Genomic DNA, 16,911 nt, shown 5'->3' with positions numbered 1-16,911 from the left:
ATTAGTTTCACCTGATTGCCTGGTTTAATGCAAGACTCAATTACTTTGGGATTACCACAGCAATAAATTAAAATTCTAGAGGGCTGCTCAAATTACTCTAAATTTTCAAACCTCTACAACTTCCCACATAGCATTTGATAGTGTAACAGAGCTAATTCAATGAACATTGTTTGTGCAAAATTTTTTTTGTGTCTCCAAACCATTGCTTGGAAAAAAAAAAAAAAGAAAAAGTCTTAATTAACTAGGGAACTAAAATGGCCTCACTGAGAAAAGTGGCAAGCACAAACAAACATCAAATGGCTAAAGGAGTTAACTGGAGCATCCCACTACCTTTTTTTTTTTTTTTTTTTCAAATTCAAGCTACTTATTCAGTAGTCTAAAATCAGAAGCATTGTCTTAATACCCTTTTTTGAAAAACTGTGGGTTTGGGTACCTCTGTGTTACTCTTCTAACACAGAAATACAAGGAACTCACTGTGACCATCAGTAACAGCCAATATTTACATCCTAGTCATGCCCCTTGACCCACATAGTACAACCAGTTTAAGCAGTCCGTGTGTGCTGTGGAGTGTCAGCTTTCCACTGATTCAGGGCCTTACGTAATGTATTTAAGACACAGTTGTTGCTAATCTGCTGAGAATTTCTCATGAAAGGCTCTTTGCTAATACAATCTCCAGGAAAACTTAATCTACATCATCCACACAACAATGATACAACAGATGTGACTCCCTTCAGCAACAGTAAGGATTCAGAGAGCTTGAAGAGACCGAAAATTTTCAAGAAACGTGCTCTCTGCTAGAGTCTGATCACTTTGGCAGTGTTCCTCGCAAACCAAGAAATGACCTGTTTTCTCTTTTCCACGTACATCCACAATCCATGGAAACTCACTGACAAACACTGCCTTATGATAGAAAATCCCCATTCAAAAATTATTCTGCTTGTTTAGATTGAACTGTCATAATAAAGAACAAAACTGAAACAATCCGAAGATGTCTGGCAAACTATGCCTCTTCAGTAGAAGGCTCATCTAGACCTCAGGTTTGAAAGGCACATTCAGTCTTTCTATAGCAATAATAATTTTGCCATGTGCCACAGAATTTTTGCTAAACTGACCTAATTGTCACTCACCGTAAAATCACTATCACCACCCCCAAATTGTTTGGTAACTGCCATATCTCATCTCTATCAGGAAGAAACAGTGAATCACATGTATTTGTTTGCTTTTTATAAACCTTACCACATGACTTTTAAGTAAGAAAAACTGTATTTTTGAAGTATAATGTACAGGGATAGTCACATACATACATAGTAAATAGAAGGTTATAAACCCTGTCCTGTCAGGCTGTGGGAGCAACTGATTTACACGGATAAACAGTGTATTTATGATCAAAGGAAGTCAGTAAATAAGGGCCAGTCACTCAGTGCCTGCTCAGGAGAAAACTCCATACCGAGGATATGAGAATTTCTAAAACCAGTTGGCTGCTAGCCAGTCATCCTGGAAAATGGCTTAAAAATTGGTATGGTGATTAAAAGGTTTATGAATTCTCGAATAAAGTTAACTCTAAATGGAGAAAACAGGTATAATGAGGACAGTATTGTCTCCAAATCCAGAAATAATTTTGTAGAGGCAACAACCCAGGATGAGTGTCTTCAAGCCCACCTAACGCAGCAGCACAAATGTTCTGACAGTGTTGTGTCTGAATAAAACAGAGACATCTCCTTTTAGAGCTGAGCTAAAGTACACATAGCAATAAACCACAAGCATTCATTTAAGGGAGAGAAGTGACAAGCATAAGGTGGGATATCCTTGCCAAGCCACCACAGTGGACCACCACCACAGCCGTGGAAACTACAAAACTGGTGACCTACTTGGAAAATTATGTGGCTAATTTTAAAGTTATTGCTAATATTTATTATTCAAAAGGCACAGAAATAGGATCAAAATATAAAGTCCACTTTGCAAAATATGGAGATAGGTCAAAAGGAAAAACTTATTGTTGCCTGTTGTCTGCAAGGCTGGTTTACCAGACTACGCTTCTCTGTGTAATGCAAGATATGCACAATCCATGGACACTGCCAAGGCTGGAAATGTTTGTGCCATATAAACACATTTTGATAAATTAAGTTTGCCTAGTCTTCTTCATTTCTGTTTCTGCTCATAAGCAACAGTCCTTTCTTGCTGTACCAATTTGAGAATAAAATCATATCACCTTGCTTCTTAGCCAAGCCTGAGTAATTCTCTAACAGCAAAATTAATTTTCTACATGTTGCATTGCTAAATGTTCCAGTTCAAGATTGTATCAATTGCATTTTCTCTTTTAAGGTTAAGATATCAACTAAATTACTGAGCATGGTTTCAGTAGAAATGTCAAATATTTTCACTTTGTCTTCCTGGTGATTATTTTTATAGGTAGTGTCTCTTACTGATACAAAATGTTCACGTTTTCCTAAATACATTTGTCTACATTCAACTTCCAACCACTGAATTTCATTAGTACTTTTCCTGACAAATAGAAAGAAACCTCAAAGAAAAAAAAACAAAATCCTCAAAGCCTTCTGTTATTAAACTCTTTTTGATGAGAAACTAAACATGGCCTTGTAAGGAGGTCCTTAAGAAGCTGCAACCAGTGAAAACCATATTGTGCCTTAAGCCTAAACAAGGATTTATTAGTTGACTCCCTTTCAATTTGTTCATTGTATCTCAGGAACAAACTGAACTTGTTTACCTTAGTCACATGGCCATGCTTCACTCCTCACAGCATTCACGTCCTTTGTAACTAGAATTATTTCCCAAGAGGAACAACACAATGAGGACTGAGAACTGTTCTCACCTGCACAGGGCATACAAATTGCTTTCTCTACTCCTCTGTGCTCACCAAAAACCTGTATAACCTTCTGCAGGTGCTTATGTAAAAGTGGTCTAAGCTGTCACGCCTAGGTTTATTTAGGTGCCTACAGTGGGCATAACTGGCAGCCTTTTGGTAGTAGGGGGACACCAGAGCAGGGACATCTGTGAAGGGATGGCAGCTAAGCCCATTCTGGAGCAGAGGAGATGACTAAGAAGGAAGAAGCAGCAGCAGCAACACAAGAGTAAGAAACAAGAAGTAGCAAAAAAAGGAAACCATGATGCACTGACCCCAGCTTCCTGAGCCACTCCTCGCCTCACATGATGCAAAAGCAGAGGAGTGAGAACTAGGACATCAGGAGGACAGGTAAATGGACTGAAGCTGAGAAAGGCAAACAAGGAAAGGTGTTCTCGCGGAGTGTCTCTTTAACTGTTTGTCTTCCTTGCTGAATGAGTGATTATAAGTTTATGTTAATTGGCAGTAAAACAAGTAAGTGAAATTCCCTGCGTGGAGACTCTTTTGCCCGTGACAGTGCTTCAGTTGGGATCAGTGGCCTATTGTTCTCTGTCTGCAAGATCTAGGAAGGAATTTCAGTGAGAAAAACAAAAATCTATCACCATTTTTGAAATAATGATTTTTCACTGGTTTCTCAATCAGTGGACTAATGGGGCATGCTTTAAACCATTTTGGCTCACGTTTAGAAAATGCAAGTTTTATCACTAGACAGTCTGAATGCCTTCCCTAATTACATTCTAACACCTTCACATATTAAGATCGTTATCACTTGTCATGTTACCACATGATGACTCCACAGGCCATGGTCATGGATGAAAGCCTCCTTATTAGGCACTTTACTTGCAAGTGCCTGAATCAGAGAGCTGCTTAAGTGGAATAAGATTAGACCTGTTTATCAAAGTATTTAATACTATGATGCACTTGAATCTTGCATTTGTGTAGCAGGGGGAACTACCGTGCTAACTTCTGCAAGAAGCTGTGGACTTGGCCGGCTCCAGGGCCAAAGTGTGGCTGGCTAGGGCCGAGTCAATTGGTGATGGTGATAACACCTCTATGATAATGTATTTAAGAAGAGGAAAATAATTTTTTAAAAAGGAGTGAAGAAGCAGAAGTGTGGGCAGAGAGGGGGAGGTGTGAGCCTTGCAGCCCTCACCCTCTGGCCTCCCGCCACGCAGCTGTCTGGGTCTCGCCCAGCCCAGTCTGGCCACAAGAAGTGAAGAGAGGAGATGTGAAGAAAACCTGAGAGGCATCTGCCTGAGCTGATTGCGAAGAATTTATTGTGAGAGGAATGGCTGCAGATACCAAGGTCAATGAAGGAGGAGGACAAGTAAAGTTGCTCCTGCTAGAGATTCCCCTGCAGCCCATGGAGGTCCACAGAGGAACAGAGATCCACCTGCAGCCTGTGGAGGACCCCACGTCGTGGCAGGTGGATACCCAAAGGAGGTTGTGGCCTGTGGAGGGCCCATGCTGGGGCAGCCGTTCTGGAGGGACTGCACCCTAAGTGAGGAACTCCACATTAGAGCAGGGGAGGAATGTGAGGAGTTCTTCCCGAGAAGGAAGGAGTGGGGGAAGAACAACATGTGATGAACTGACAGCAACCCCCATTCCCCCTCTCTGTGCCACTTGGGGGAAGGAGGTAGAGAGAGTCTGGAGTGAAGTTAAACTCAGGAAGAGGGGAGGGGTGGGGGGGAAGGTGTTCTTGAGATCTGTTGTTTTCTTTGTGTTCTCTCTCATTATCCTACTTCAGTTTCATTGTTAATAAATTGAGTTAGTTTTCCCCAAGTTGAGTCTGGTTTGCCCCTAACAGTAATTTGAATGATCTCTCCCTGTCCTAATCTCAAACCTGGAGCCTTTTGTTATATTAACTCTACTTTATTCCCTTGAGGGCTGGGGAGGGTGAGTGAGCAACTGTGTAGGGCTTAGTCCTGACCAGGGCTAAACTATGACTACTTGCTAGGATAAACACAGTATTAAAACTCAATACCTATATCAAGCATAGGAATCATCTGTAGAACTGAAGAGTCTGACCACCAATTTTGATGAAATCAATACTGAGCCAATGCTTCCTTCATAAGAGCTCAACTTCTCAGCCTTTAATAGGTACAATTAAATGGAGGCTCTGACTTAACAATTACATCCCCTCATTGCTTTGTATTATCCCAGATACCAGCTGACTCAGAGCCAAGGGAGTCAGGCTGTCGTGTTGATGCTGACCTGCATTTCTGGCCATCTATGTCTCCACAAAAGGACGCTGGCTTTATTCAGGTGGAGATGTCTGTATGAAGGGCAGTGGGGGGGGAAGAAGGCATATAGGAGGCTGAAAACACCCTTGCAATCCTTTTCACTATCCGTTGTATCTCCTACTTGAACAACTAACCTATAAATATAATTTTAATTCTGTTCATCAACTCGTAATTCAGTCTTCCTTATGGACCTGGAAGCAGGTCCATGGCAAAGTAGGCAGTTGCCTAGGAAAGTAGGCAACTGCTGGCAAAGTAGGCAGTTGCCTAGCAAAACTAATCAGTCATAGTTCACCTGCTTCTTTTGCCCATGCCAGGGACCTGGAAAGACCAAGTGGTTGCTAATACTGTCACTAAGAGACAAGTGTGTCAGGTGAGCATGGAGTGATGGACAAATGAAAAGGTCAGCCTCTGCCATCAGTGACAGGCTCTTTTTTTTTTTCATCCAGTTGCAGCTGGAACAGCAAATTGGATTTTTCAAGTGTTTTCTTTTATGTTGGTAAGTCTTGTTAACATTCAGCCTTCTAAATATTAGAGGTGGTTTTATACATTTATGTGTTAGGCATTTCATGGAGGAAAAAAACTGGGAACAACATAATGGAAGAAAAGACAAAGGGCAGGTCTTTACAGTACTCCCTCTAGTCACCAGTCTCGTGTTGCTTGCTCTCCTCCATGTCCAGGAATTCCTGCTGCTGCAGACTGGAAGGAGGTAGAGGGCATGTGCTCTGCCCCAGCCCCTGCACTGGGGTGATTAGGGCATCCTCCCAGAATGCAGGTGTCTCAATTTGACCACTGCACTACCCTATAAAAATATGGGTCACTTCTACTTTCTCTTTAAAAACCTGTATCAGTCTCCTGCAGCCAAATTCATTATATATGTGTCCACATAAACAAATGGACTTGTAGCTCTGTATGCTTCCTGATTCTAGGAGAATCTAATGGGGGATCTGATTTAGGCTGACTTTTCACCTTTTATTGCAGACTGGTGTGAGCATTCTTCCTCCCTTTCCAGCTGTTTGGCTTTCATGTGTCCATCACACCTCACCACTCAACACACAACTCAGGCCAGTATGAATTCTAATCCCAGAAACAGGTACCCAATCTCTAAGCCACATCAAATCTCTCATGGAAAATGTACTTAACAGGTTGTGGCAGTGAGGCGCAAAATCCAGATTCACAGCATACTATCTTAACCTTAAATCCTTCCTTCTGAACAATGGACCTAATGCCACCCCAATACTCTTCCAGTCTAAGAACAGCACCTTAGCAATTCAAACTGGTTGCACACTTGAAAGTTTTTTGCCCCATCATAAAAGCACTCCTAAGACAACCAATGTAACTCCAGTGTTTGGTAGATAAAATTTCAATATATTATTTAACACAGGGACTATTTTGATCCCTGCACAAGTTTTTATTAAAATAATACTTACAAGTGAATTGAGAAAGTTGACTTTGGCCCCACCATGATATTTCCTTTAACAAACATTAAATTAGGTTCACTTTTAATCTAACCATGGCAGACATTTTTCACAGTGACATAGAAAATCTTTTCTTCTTATAACCAATTTAAAAAAGGCTCTTAACTGTAGGCATGCCAAGAATATTTAAATTCTGGGTCATATATTATAAGGGAAAAGGCCTTATAATAAAAATGGTAAATACTTGAGATCTAAAACTCTGTTGCTGTTTTACAACCCATAAAATGAGATTATTTTCCTGGCTCATTGTGTCATTGAACAGTGTTCACTTCTACTGTAAAGTAAGTAAGGTTTAATACAGATGCAATTTTTGTATATATGCTTTGAAGCACTCCTTACCATTAGAATATTATTTGTCTCCAAGATACAACATGTATATATTTATTTCCTATACATAAACCGGTCATTAATATGTTAGCCTTTGTCAAATACTCTATGCAGGTATGAGATATGATTAGTATAATTTAATAGGGTACTGGCCCTAGCAAATGACAGATGGGTTGATGGTACAGCATAGAATAAGATCTCCTTATTCTCCTTTCAGAATGATTTTTCATGGCATAAAACTTCTTTCCCCTACTTTGCAGAATATTTTTAAACTCTTAGGTATCTTTCACTCTGGACTTCCTTTTCCTTTTGAGAATATTTGAATCAATATGTAGCACTGTTAATCACGAAAAAAAACCCCCACATTCTCTAGGATTATGTGAAGAGTAAAATCAGTAATGTAGCTGCAACTGTACATCTGTAGATGATTACAGATGATTGCACCCATGAGGCATATGGAATGATTACCAGCCAGATGTTAGAAAAATCTGAATGCAAAAAGATCTGTACTGTGTGGAAAGTACAGGTAAGGAGGAAAACTGCCCAGGATCCAGTAACAGCAGGGGTTCTGGCACATCTGTGCCTATGTGGCACCCTTTCCAGCAGCACCCACACAGACAGCTCTGCCAACATCCTTAGCGTGGCCCTGATCGCAATTGCTGCGATGTTAAATATTGACTAAAGGTAGATGCACACTCAGATAAACAGTGACATGGAAGGCAGAAGTACTTGTCATAGTTCTCCAGTTGCCAAGTCTTGCATGCTCTTAATTCAACAATTACATTTAAGCTTTTTAGAGATATCAGATGAAAATACTTATGCAAATACAATCATATGGCCAGTGAGTTGTACAGTCACTGGGGTTTATCCACAAATCAAAAGTAATTTTTCTCAATATTTAGCTCAACATTTTTTGCACACTTTGTGATACTGTCATCCTATCAGCTACACTCTATGGAATTAAACACAGCTAAGAGAAACACAAAGAAGAGAATAAAATCAGAAAGAAGAAACATGCCAACTGTGAATACACCTGATGCTCTCAGTGGGAGACAAGGCTGAAGGCTGTTCTAATATGATGGAAACATCAACCTTTTTATAGGAGCCTGAATCAAAATGAGCTAAGTCTGAGAAAGAGAAAAGCTTGACTATACCTGTATGGTACTGTCAATAGTAAGGAGCTTTGCCACCCACATCCACACAGCCAGCCAAGCCTTTCATTCATATCCTTTCTCTTACTCCCACTCAGCCCCACAGGTGGTATTTGAAAAATACTTAAAGCATCCTGGTGGATAAAAGACTTCATTTAATGTGAAGGCTCCCACTGTACAAGAACAACATCTACTTACAAAGTCTAGTTCTGTGTCTAACTGTTGGCAAGAATACTCAAGTTCCTACTGAGTTCATGAGCAACTTACTAGAAGAAAGTAGTAACTTCTTGTAGCCTCCCGTCAGCTGGAAACTGAAACTTCTGAAGTTACCTCAATTAGGGGGGCAGATTATTCTTTCTTTACTATTCCTTCCTCTCATTTCAGAACTCCACAGAGAAATGGATTTGGGATACTGAGGCCTTAGCTAATTGGTTCTCCGCTCAATGTTTCATTAATTCTCCAGTTTTGCAAACAGTTCCAAGATAGACCTCCATGACTGTTGCTCGTAACTTTCCTAGAGGTACAGGCAGACAGAACTGCCCCAGCTTTTAGTAATTTCACTCTCATTAGAGATTACACTGGTAATGTTGGCAAAAACAATTGGTGTTAATTTCATTCTACATCCAATCTAGAAATATGCACGTTGAATTATAGAGGCACTAGCTGTACATATATGCTGATGTGGCACATGTTTGAAAAATTACCTTCACAAACATCAGGCGTAAATGTTATATTATTAATACATATTGAAAGGGTGCAGGCACAGGAGAACTTACAGCACAGATGTTATTGTATTATTGTTGTGCAAATGCACAATGGAAGCAGGTTTTGTAAAGAGAGGAGAGGCACTTGACAGTCTACATTTGGATTTTAAAAGGCTTTTTACATTGTCTCACTATGACAACCTACAGAAATATGGCTAGGTGAAACTGTGATGGGTGCAAAACCATTTGTTAAGTGTCCTCATGAACAGCTATTAACGAAACATTGTCAGAAAGGAACACTGTCAAACCAGGTTCTTGGTCTGGTTCTATTTAATTTTTCACTCCTGACCAAGTTGATAGAAAATAAGTTATATCCATCAAACTTCAGATAAAAGTAAGCTAAGAGGCACTGAAAGTTTTCAGGAGGAAAGAATTAAAATTCTAGAAGATCTTTGCAAATTGAAGAAATAATCTGAAAAATAAAGAAAGTATGCTATTGAACAGAGACAAATGCAAAGGTCTACATTTAAAAAGAAATAATAAAGTAAGCAAATAAAGGATGGTAAACAGTGATGGCTGCTCTTTCAAAAGGACAAAAAAGCTGTAGCAAATCAGAAAAACACATGAATCACCCACAACATGCTGTTCTGAAAATGGAAAACATCTCACTGGGATGTAGAAACTGTAATAAAGCTTAAAAACACATAAAGTAATGGCTCTACTGGGGTCTTCTGCCAGTACTGCACTGCAACAAAGAGATGAAGCAGCTGGAGAAATTCTAGAGAAGGACAATAAGAATAATTTAAAGCATAAAATGTAAGTCCTATAGCGAAAGACAAACATTTGGAGCTATATGGCCCAGCAGGGCCATAGAGGGTAGAACAGGTATAATGATAGTCTTGAAAAGTGCAGAGAAGCTTTTTTAAAGCCTTCTTTATGCCAGTAGTGAATAAGGTGAGAAATTATGATCTTAAATTGCAAAAAAGAAAGATTCAGGTGATACTGTAGGAAAATCTTCCTAATAGTACAGACAATTAAGCAGTGCAATAGATTGCCGGTGAAGATTGTGAAGTCTGCTTCACATCGGAAGGGGATGGCCTAGATTATCTTCACAAGATGACTTCAAGCCATATTTATCAGTAAGTAGTCTATAATTGTGTTGTTCCTTTAACAATACAGACATATTTGCGCAGAAGCGTACCTAAAATAGATAAACAGAACACCTCAAAACTAAAAATAGAAAACTTTCGAAATGAATATATTGTCAGGTACTAAAACTTACACTATCATCTTTCCAGTTTTCACCTCTTTAAAGCCAAAGCCGTTTATAAAAGTGGGAGCAGGGTATAGCCAAAATTAAGGGATTGTCCAAATATGAAACTACCTACTTGACATAAACTTACAGTATAAAAAACTCTAACTTTTATCTGATTAGGATAATTTGGTTTTCACCCAGTAATAAAATTGTAAAAAATCCCTCCCTTTTTCTTTAAAAAGAGGTGAAATAACAGAAATTATCAAATTCAAATATGCATAGTTTGCATTTATATATCGCAAATTAAGTGGTACTAATTATACAGTAGCTGCCAAACTGCTATGCTCTTGTGATTTTTGTAATGACAGATTTCAGGAACCAACAGGACAGGCTGCATAATAATATCTGCAATGAATGTATACAATAAAATAGTGTAATTACACAGAAAAGATCTACTGCATTACTTACCTGTTAGCTACAAATAAAGATGCATCACAAAATGGAGATTTATAAAATATTTATAAACTTGCTCATTATATCTCTGTTTACAACATTGCTAATTTCCAGAAGCTTATTTAACATTTTGTGGCAAAGTTGCTGTGTCTTACTCAGTATTTTAAAGTTCAGTAATCAACTTTCAATTGATATTTAACTACTGGCTGCTGTACCAAGAAGTGTTATACTCTGGTTACCTATTTCTAGACACAAACAATATATCAATGACAAGTCTCCTAAGTCTATTAGCAATCTTTGATCTTTAAAATGCAGCAGCCAGAATGACATATTGATAAAGTATAGGACTACCACTCAGGAGACTGGAGTTTGAGCCCTGTTTTTCAACTAGCTTTGCAGGCACCCTTGGACAAAGTATTTCACCTGTCTTTGCCAACTTGTCCCCATCATTAAAACCATACTGGCCTCCTTTATTAAGCACTCCAAGTCTTGTTCACATCATCTACCCACTTCAGCTTGTCTAGGGTACTGCGCCTACTTTTCCCTGGTGACCAGGGAATAACAGCCTTCAATACCACAAATAATATTTCATGTCAAGATAAGAAGGGTGATTTCAGTCTGGGGCATAATTCTTCTGGTGATACACCTATCCCACGCTCCCTTGCCAAATGATCTCAAATTAGAGAACTTGCATATGGATGCTTTTAGCTTCCAGTGTGAACTCAGCTCATGTTCACCCAGCACGGCAGTATGCCACTAACTTAGGAATCTGAAGGTTGTTTGAGAGATCAGACAGGGTTATCCTTTGAGATCTACTGAAGAAAAAAATTTATATAAAAGATAGGTACTATGAGTAGTGCTATTTAGCTAGCAGTACTGGTATAACTAGTATGCTTTTGACTTCCAGAGGAAAGAGAACGGAGCTTGGTTGAGATCCATTTTTCCTCCCTTTCTCACGAGAGAAAAGAGGCAACACAAATGGCAGGTTTTGTTCAGAAAGTACTTGGTATCACAGACTACTTGCAATAGGACTCTGAGACTACTCCTTGTAACTCTCTGGCCCATTGTGTGCATTCAGCAGTCTGGGAACCAACTGAAGTTATTTCAGCTGCAAAGGATTTCAGTATTCAAAAAAACTTTTTGTATTGCAGTTATTCGGTCATTAAACCTTTTTATTCGCTTCAAGTTCAGCTGGGGACAGGATAACAGTCTGGAGCTCAAGCCAGGAAAAATGAAAAAAAAAAAAAAAAAAAAGCTTATCAGAGTCAGAGAGATGCACCAGAAAGAATATGGCCTGCAGGCATGCTTTATCATTTGAAGGGACTTCCTTACCTGTGCTGAAATGAAAATTTATAGCTGCAGGCTCCTGTTGGACCTTTGTCTGTTAAATAAATGTGAGATAACCACAATGTTCTGACAGGATAACTGCGTATTTTCCATTTGGATATGGATCTTGCCACAGCTGCCAATGCTCTTACCACCTTTCCTGAACTATTGTTCTACGCTCATTTCCCCGTGGGGATGGCATGACATATTGCAGCTCGCAGGGAAGGTATTCTCCTGGTGACTCTGCAGTGTCTTTCACAGAACACAAATTGCACCTCTATTGCAAAATCTGCCTGACGCCCAGTGATTTTTCTGGGTGTGTTCTGAGTTACACAGTTTGGATCAAGATTGCCACAGATACACATGCTCTCATTTTCACTCCCCTGTTCTCTTTAGTACCAAGATGACTATAAAAGTAATTCTGTGTTGGTTTTTGGGATGGGAATTACTACTAAAATTAGACAAATAGGATGAATTATATACTCTAAAATGAATCATAAATAAAACACAGAAATTAGTCATCACATTTGCATACTGGTGATAATCAATGGTTGACTCTTGTTAAATAAAGACATTGTTTTAAAGTTATTTAAATCCTGGAATCCCAGGCAATCTAAAAATAGATGATAACTTCATCATCCTAAAGCAAATAGCACAGCTTCTCTTTCTGGCATGTGCTCTACTTGAGCAGAATACTTATTGCATTTGATATCTTTTCAGCACAGGCATGAGCTATCTGTTCTATTCATTTCATAAACATTTTAAAATGGATACTGAAATTGATGTTACCAGTAGGACAGACCTATCTCATTAAAGCCACTGTAGCCCAGCTCTTGCCTGCTTAGTCCCAGATCTTCAAGGTCCATGCATTTAAATCCAGGTGGGCACTGGTAACCTTCTTCAAGTTCTCTGGAACAGTGGGTATCTGGGATAGCTAAATTATTCCAGGTTACATTTCTGTGAAAAACAAAAAATTAAGGTGTTACATAAACTCAGCCCATAGCTAAAGTAAATACTTGAAAGCAAAAGGACTAAAGTGAAAAGTACATCAGCTATTATTTTTGCTATCTGATATTCTTTGGTATATGTTATTTCATTAATTAAGCACTTCTTGTAAACTGCAAGTTAACTGCCTCCTAAGACTTCAATCTTGCAAAACGCCAGTACAAATGCTGACAACAGAAGTCTCATACTAATACCTAAAGACCCCATAAAAAAATGGAGACTCTCCAAAACACAGAGGAGTTAGCACCAACTGCTCTTTAATGCGGTTTGGACACTTACTGCTTCAGGCTCCTTTGCAAATCCTGAGAGTGTGTTCAGCTGCAGTCAATACTGTGACTTTGACTCCCACAGACATCACCTGAGCTAGCTTTGACACTCCTTAAAAGGATCATTGTGGATGACTTGTCATACCTTAGTATGTCTTGTACCTTGGTCAGGCCTGGTTTCCACCACAGCTGGACAGCCACAGTCACAGGCAAGAAATCAAATAATTACATGTTTAGTACAATTAGTGTCTAGGTATTGCTGTGACTGAAACAGATCTGATTCACTTTTAGGTCGGTTAGTAATGATTTGGTAGAACAGGCAAAAACTGTAAACTAGTTTGAACTGGTTTAAACCGATTTATGTTGGTAAACGTAACACTGAAAACCAGAAAGATTATGAGACAAGGGGCAGCACTGCAACACTGTGTTGGCCATTTTTTACTGTTGGCAGAGGCTGAGCATCACTTGTCCTCCCAGCTCCTCCAGTACCTGGGGCTGACCTGCTGAAAAGGCTCTGTCACACTGCACCGCAATGGGAATTCAGGTAGGTCCAGCGCTAAGGGACATAGAAGCTAAAAGGAGAGGGAGCACAAGTTTGTAACTCCCTGTCCTGTTAAATTTGTGCCTGTGGCATGTACACATGAAGATGGGTACCCAAGTACTCCCAAACTGTGGTAAGGAAAAGCTCAGGCAGTTGATGCCCCCTCAGCATTTACAGCACCCAGTTAGGAATCGCAATACATAGTCCTTTGCCAAAATCAAATATTAGTCACCTCATTTCCCAATAACTAGTTTAGTTACGAGGTAATCTTAGCAAACCACCCCTCTCCATCCTAAGCAGGTCCCTGTTAGGTTTTACAAAGCAACACAGCACAGTATTACAGTGCAGAAGTGGGAATTCGTGCTCCTTGTGCTATGAGTCAGCTGGGTAAACCAAAGAGAAGAAAGGGTGCAATATGGCATAGCTCCAACTGTGTTGCACAGGCACACAAGTGAGCAACATCCCTTTTTCTCCTTGCTTGTATTCTCAGCCCGCAAATGAAAATCTTGATTTTTGGTTCAGTCCTAGAGCAATTTCAAATCAGATTTGAGAAGTGGGTCACGGTGAGTTCTGGTCTGAGAGAAAAAAAAAAAACAGTTGAGAGCATTTTTCCATTCATGTTCAGATTGATACTGACTTCCTAGTCAGAGCGCAGACTTCTGATATAAAAAAGACCCAAAATGAACTGCTGAAAGTCACAAAGAAAATCTTGTAGTGTTCACCCCGATATCCTAAGTCTTTAGACCACTGCCTTGAAATTCATCATTTTAATTAATCTTGCTTGTCCACAGAAAAGGTGAAACTTTTCAGTCTGCCCTTTAGTATAATTAGTATCTTTTTGTTCTTCTGAAAGTCCTCTTCTGTTAATCTAACTCACAGATGCATTTTGACAACTAAATTGGGTGAACAGAAGCTTTAATTACTTTATTTTTCTTGCTTTTATGCACTGCGCACGATAGCAATACATTAGTCCAAATCCATCAGTGTGAAACTAAAGCTTCCTACACAATTTTTCCTAGGCAATTATAAATGCAGAGAAATAACTGTAGTTGCACCCATCCTGTAGTCATTTCTTCGTGATACCAGAGAAACATGCATATCTGCATGTATGCACACGTAGATACGGATGGTTCCAGCGGAATTTTTAAAGAACACCCTAAAATTCAGCTATGTGTGTAACTAGAGAGACAGACACGCAAGCATACGTGTACTCATTTCACTTTTTGTAAACACGCTTAGCACATGTCACTCAAGGATTTAAAAAATTATCTGGGCAACTTAATACCTTTATACTGAATATGTTAATTCATATCCAGTTGTATGCTTTAAGTACGTTAGATTTATGATATTGCCATCAAAAATCCGAAAATCCGATATAGGATTATCATAAGACAACATTTTATGAATATTTTTAGAAATGAAAATGAATTCATTGGCTTGAGCAGATTCAGAACCCCAGCTACTGGTAACTAATGAATTTTACATTATGGTTCACATTACAACATCCTTCAGATCCATGAGGCTAGCAGCGAGATGGCATATTATTAAAAATATTGCTGGCTCAATCACTACAATGCAAAGCACTTATTTTAAGTGCTTCATTTAAACCTTAGTCATTTTTGTATCACGTCAAACCTCCTTCTGAAGCTGTCTCCATGCACTGAGTACAATTTAGGCTAAAAAGGAAGAATCTCTGCTTATAGTACCTGTACCTGTACAGATAGAGGGTTTTTTTGGACCAATGTCATTAGGCAATTTGTGTTCTGCATCAAGGCAGTAAATAAGCATAGACTAGTCTACATGGACTAGATAATATTAGATATCTAGTCTAGAAGTGGCTAGAATATTACCAGATGTTTTCAATATAAGATGATCTGAATTGTTTTATTCCTTCACAAGTCATACTAAACATCAACTAAGTACTGAGATGCTGATTCAGCACACGACTGGTTTTAAGCATCTCAAAAGTTCAATTAGGCAATGTGCTTAAATACCTTGGTGAATAAGGTGCCTTGATAAAATTACAAATTCCTCCAATATGAACAAAAAGAGAATTCATCCCAATAGACCAACTATTTCCCAATAGACCAACTATTTCTCAATAGACCATATTTTTATGCAGAGTATTCAATGTGTATGGAGTACAGCATCAACCCAACAGGTAAGCTAAGAAATTACTTCTGCAAAGGAATGCAAAGGGTGCAGAAGGAGATAATTGACTCCACATCACTCCATAAGAATCCTTCAATAATAAGATTGTTGCAAAAGGCATAGGAGTGCTACTCTGACACAATTTGAACCACCTGAATAATGTTCTGACTACATACATATGTACACCACAAGAAGAAATTGAATTGATGTGTGTTGGCAATTCATGTGCCTGTTTTCCATGGCATCCATAGCAAAACTGGTCCTTCAACCACTATATTCCCATGTGTCATGGTTTAATTGGCAACTAAGCACCACACAGCTGCTTGCTCATCCCTCCCCCAAGCAGGATGAGGGGAAGAGAATTAGAAAAGTAAAAGTGAGAAAACTCGTGGGTTGAGATAAGAACAGTTTAATAATTGAAATATTATAATATTAACAATAATAATAAAAATTGTAATTAAAAGGAAAATAACAAAGAGAGATAAATAAAACCCAAGAAAGATAAGTGATGCAAATGAAAACAATTGCTCACCACCAACTGACCAATGTCCAGCCAGTCCCAAAGCAGCAGCCCCCCCAGCCAACCTTCCCCCTAGTTTATTGCTGAGCATTGTGACATATACTATGGGATATCCCTTTTGTCAGTTGGGGTCAGCTGTTCCAGCTGTGTCCCCTCCCAGCCTGCCTGCTGGCGGGGTGGTATGAGAAGCAGAAAAGGCCTTGACTCTGTGTAAGCACTGCTCAGCAGCAGCTAAAACATCTCCATGTTATCAACAGTGTTTCCAGAATGAACCCAAAATATAGTCCCATACTAGCTACCATGGAGAAAATTAACTCTGCCCCTGCCAAAGCCAGCACACCATGTGAGCACAATCTCTCTCTGAGCACCACCTCTTTATTAGGGCTGTTCTTCAAAGAGAGGTTTAGACAACTTAAGAGACAAATTACCCAAGGTAGCTCTTAACTTCCTATTTTCTGTTAGCCTGACTTTCTCTGCCAAGAATAGAAATGGAGAAAAAAAGATATTTTTTAATTCAGGTACTCTATTAATTTTCTAAGATATCACCAGAAAGCCAATCAAAATTACCAATCTACTCATGTAGTTTCCAGATCCAGAAAATGACAGAAAAAAATTAAGAAGGACATTTATTGAT

The 16,911-nt window shown here is 39.1% G+C and overlaps 1 protein-coding gene across 1 annotated transcript in view; it reads right to left on the bottom strand.

Annotated features, from left to right (window-relative positions):
* NALCN (sodium leak channel, non-selective) overlaps positions 1-16,911 on the bottom strand; it is a 238,139-nt gene that overhangs the window by 170,582 nt on the left and 50,646 nt on the right. The window contains exon 7 of the mRNA XM_086741316.1: positions 12,597-12,751. Coding sequence (XP_086597442.1) covers positions 12,597-12,751 — 155 coding nt within the window. The remainder of the gene's footprint in view (positions 1-12,596; positions 12,752-16,911) is intronic.

Source organism: Chlamydotis macqueenii, chromosome 1 (assembly GCF_036417535.1).
Source record: "Chlamydotis macqueenii isolate bChlMac1 chromosome 1, bChlMac1.mat, whole genome shotgun sequence".
NCBI classification, from domain to species: Eukaryota; Metazoa; Chordata; class Aves; order Otidiformes; family Otididae; genus Chlamydotis; species Chlamydotis macqueenii.
The sequence above is the reverse complement of the archived record's forward strand: the minus strand, read 5'-3'. Positions and strand labels throughout refer to the sequence as shown.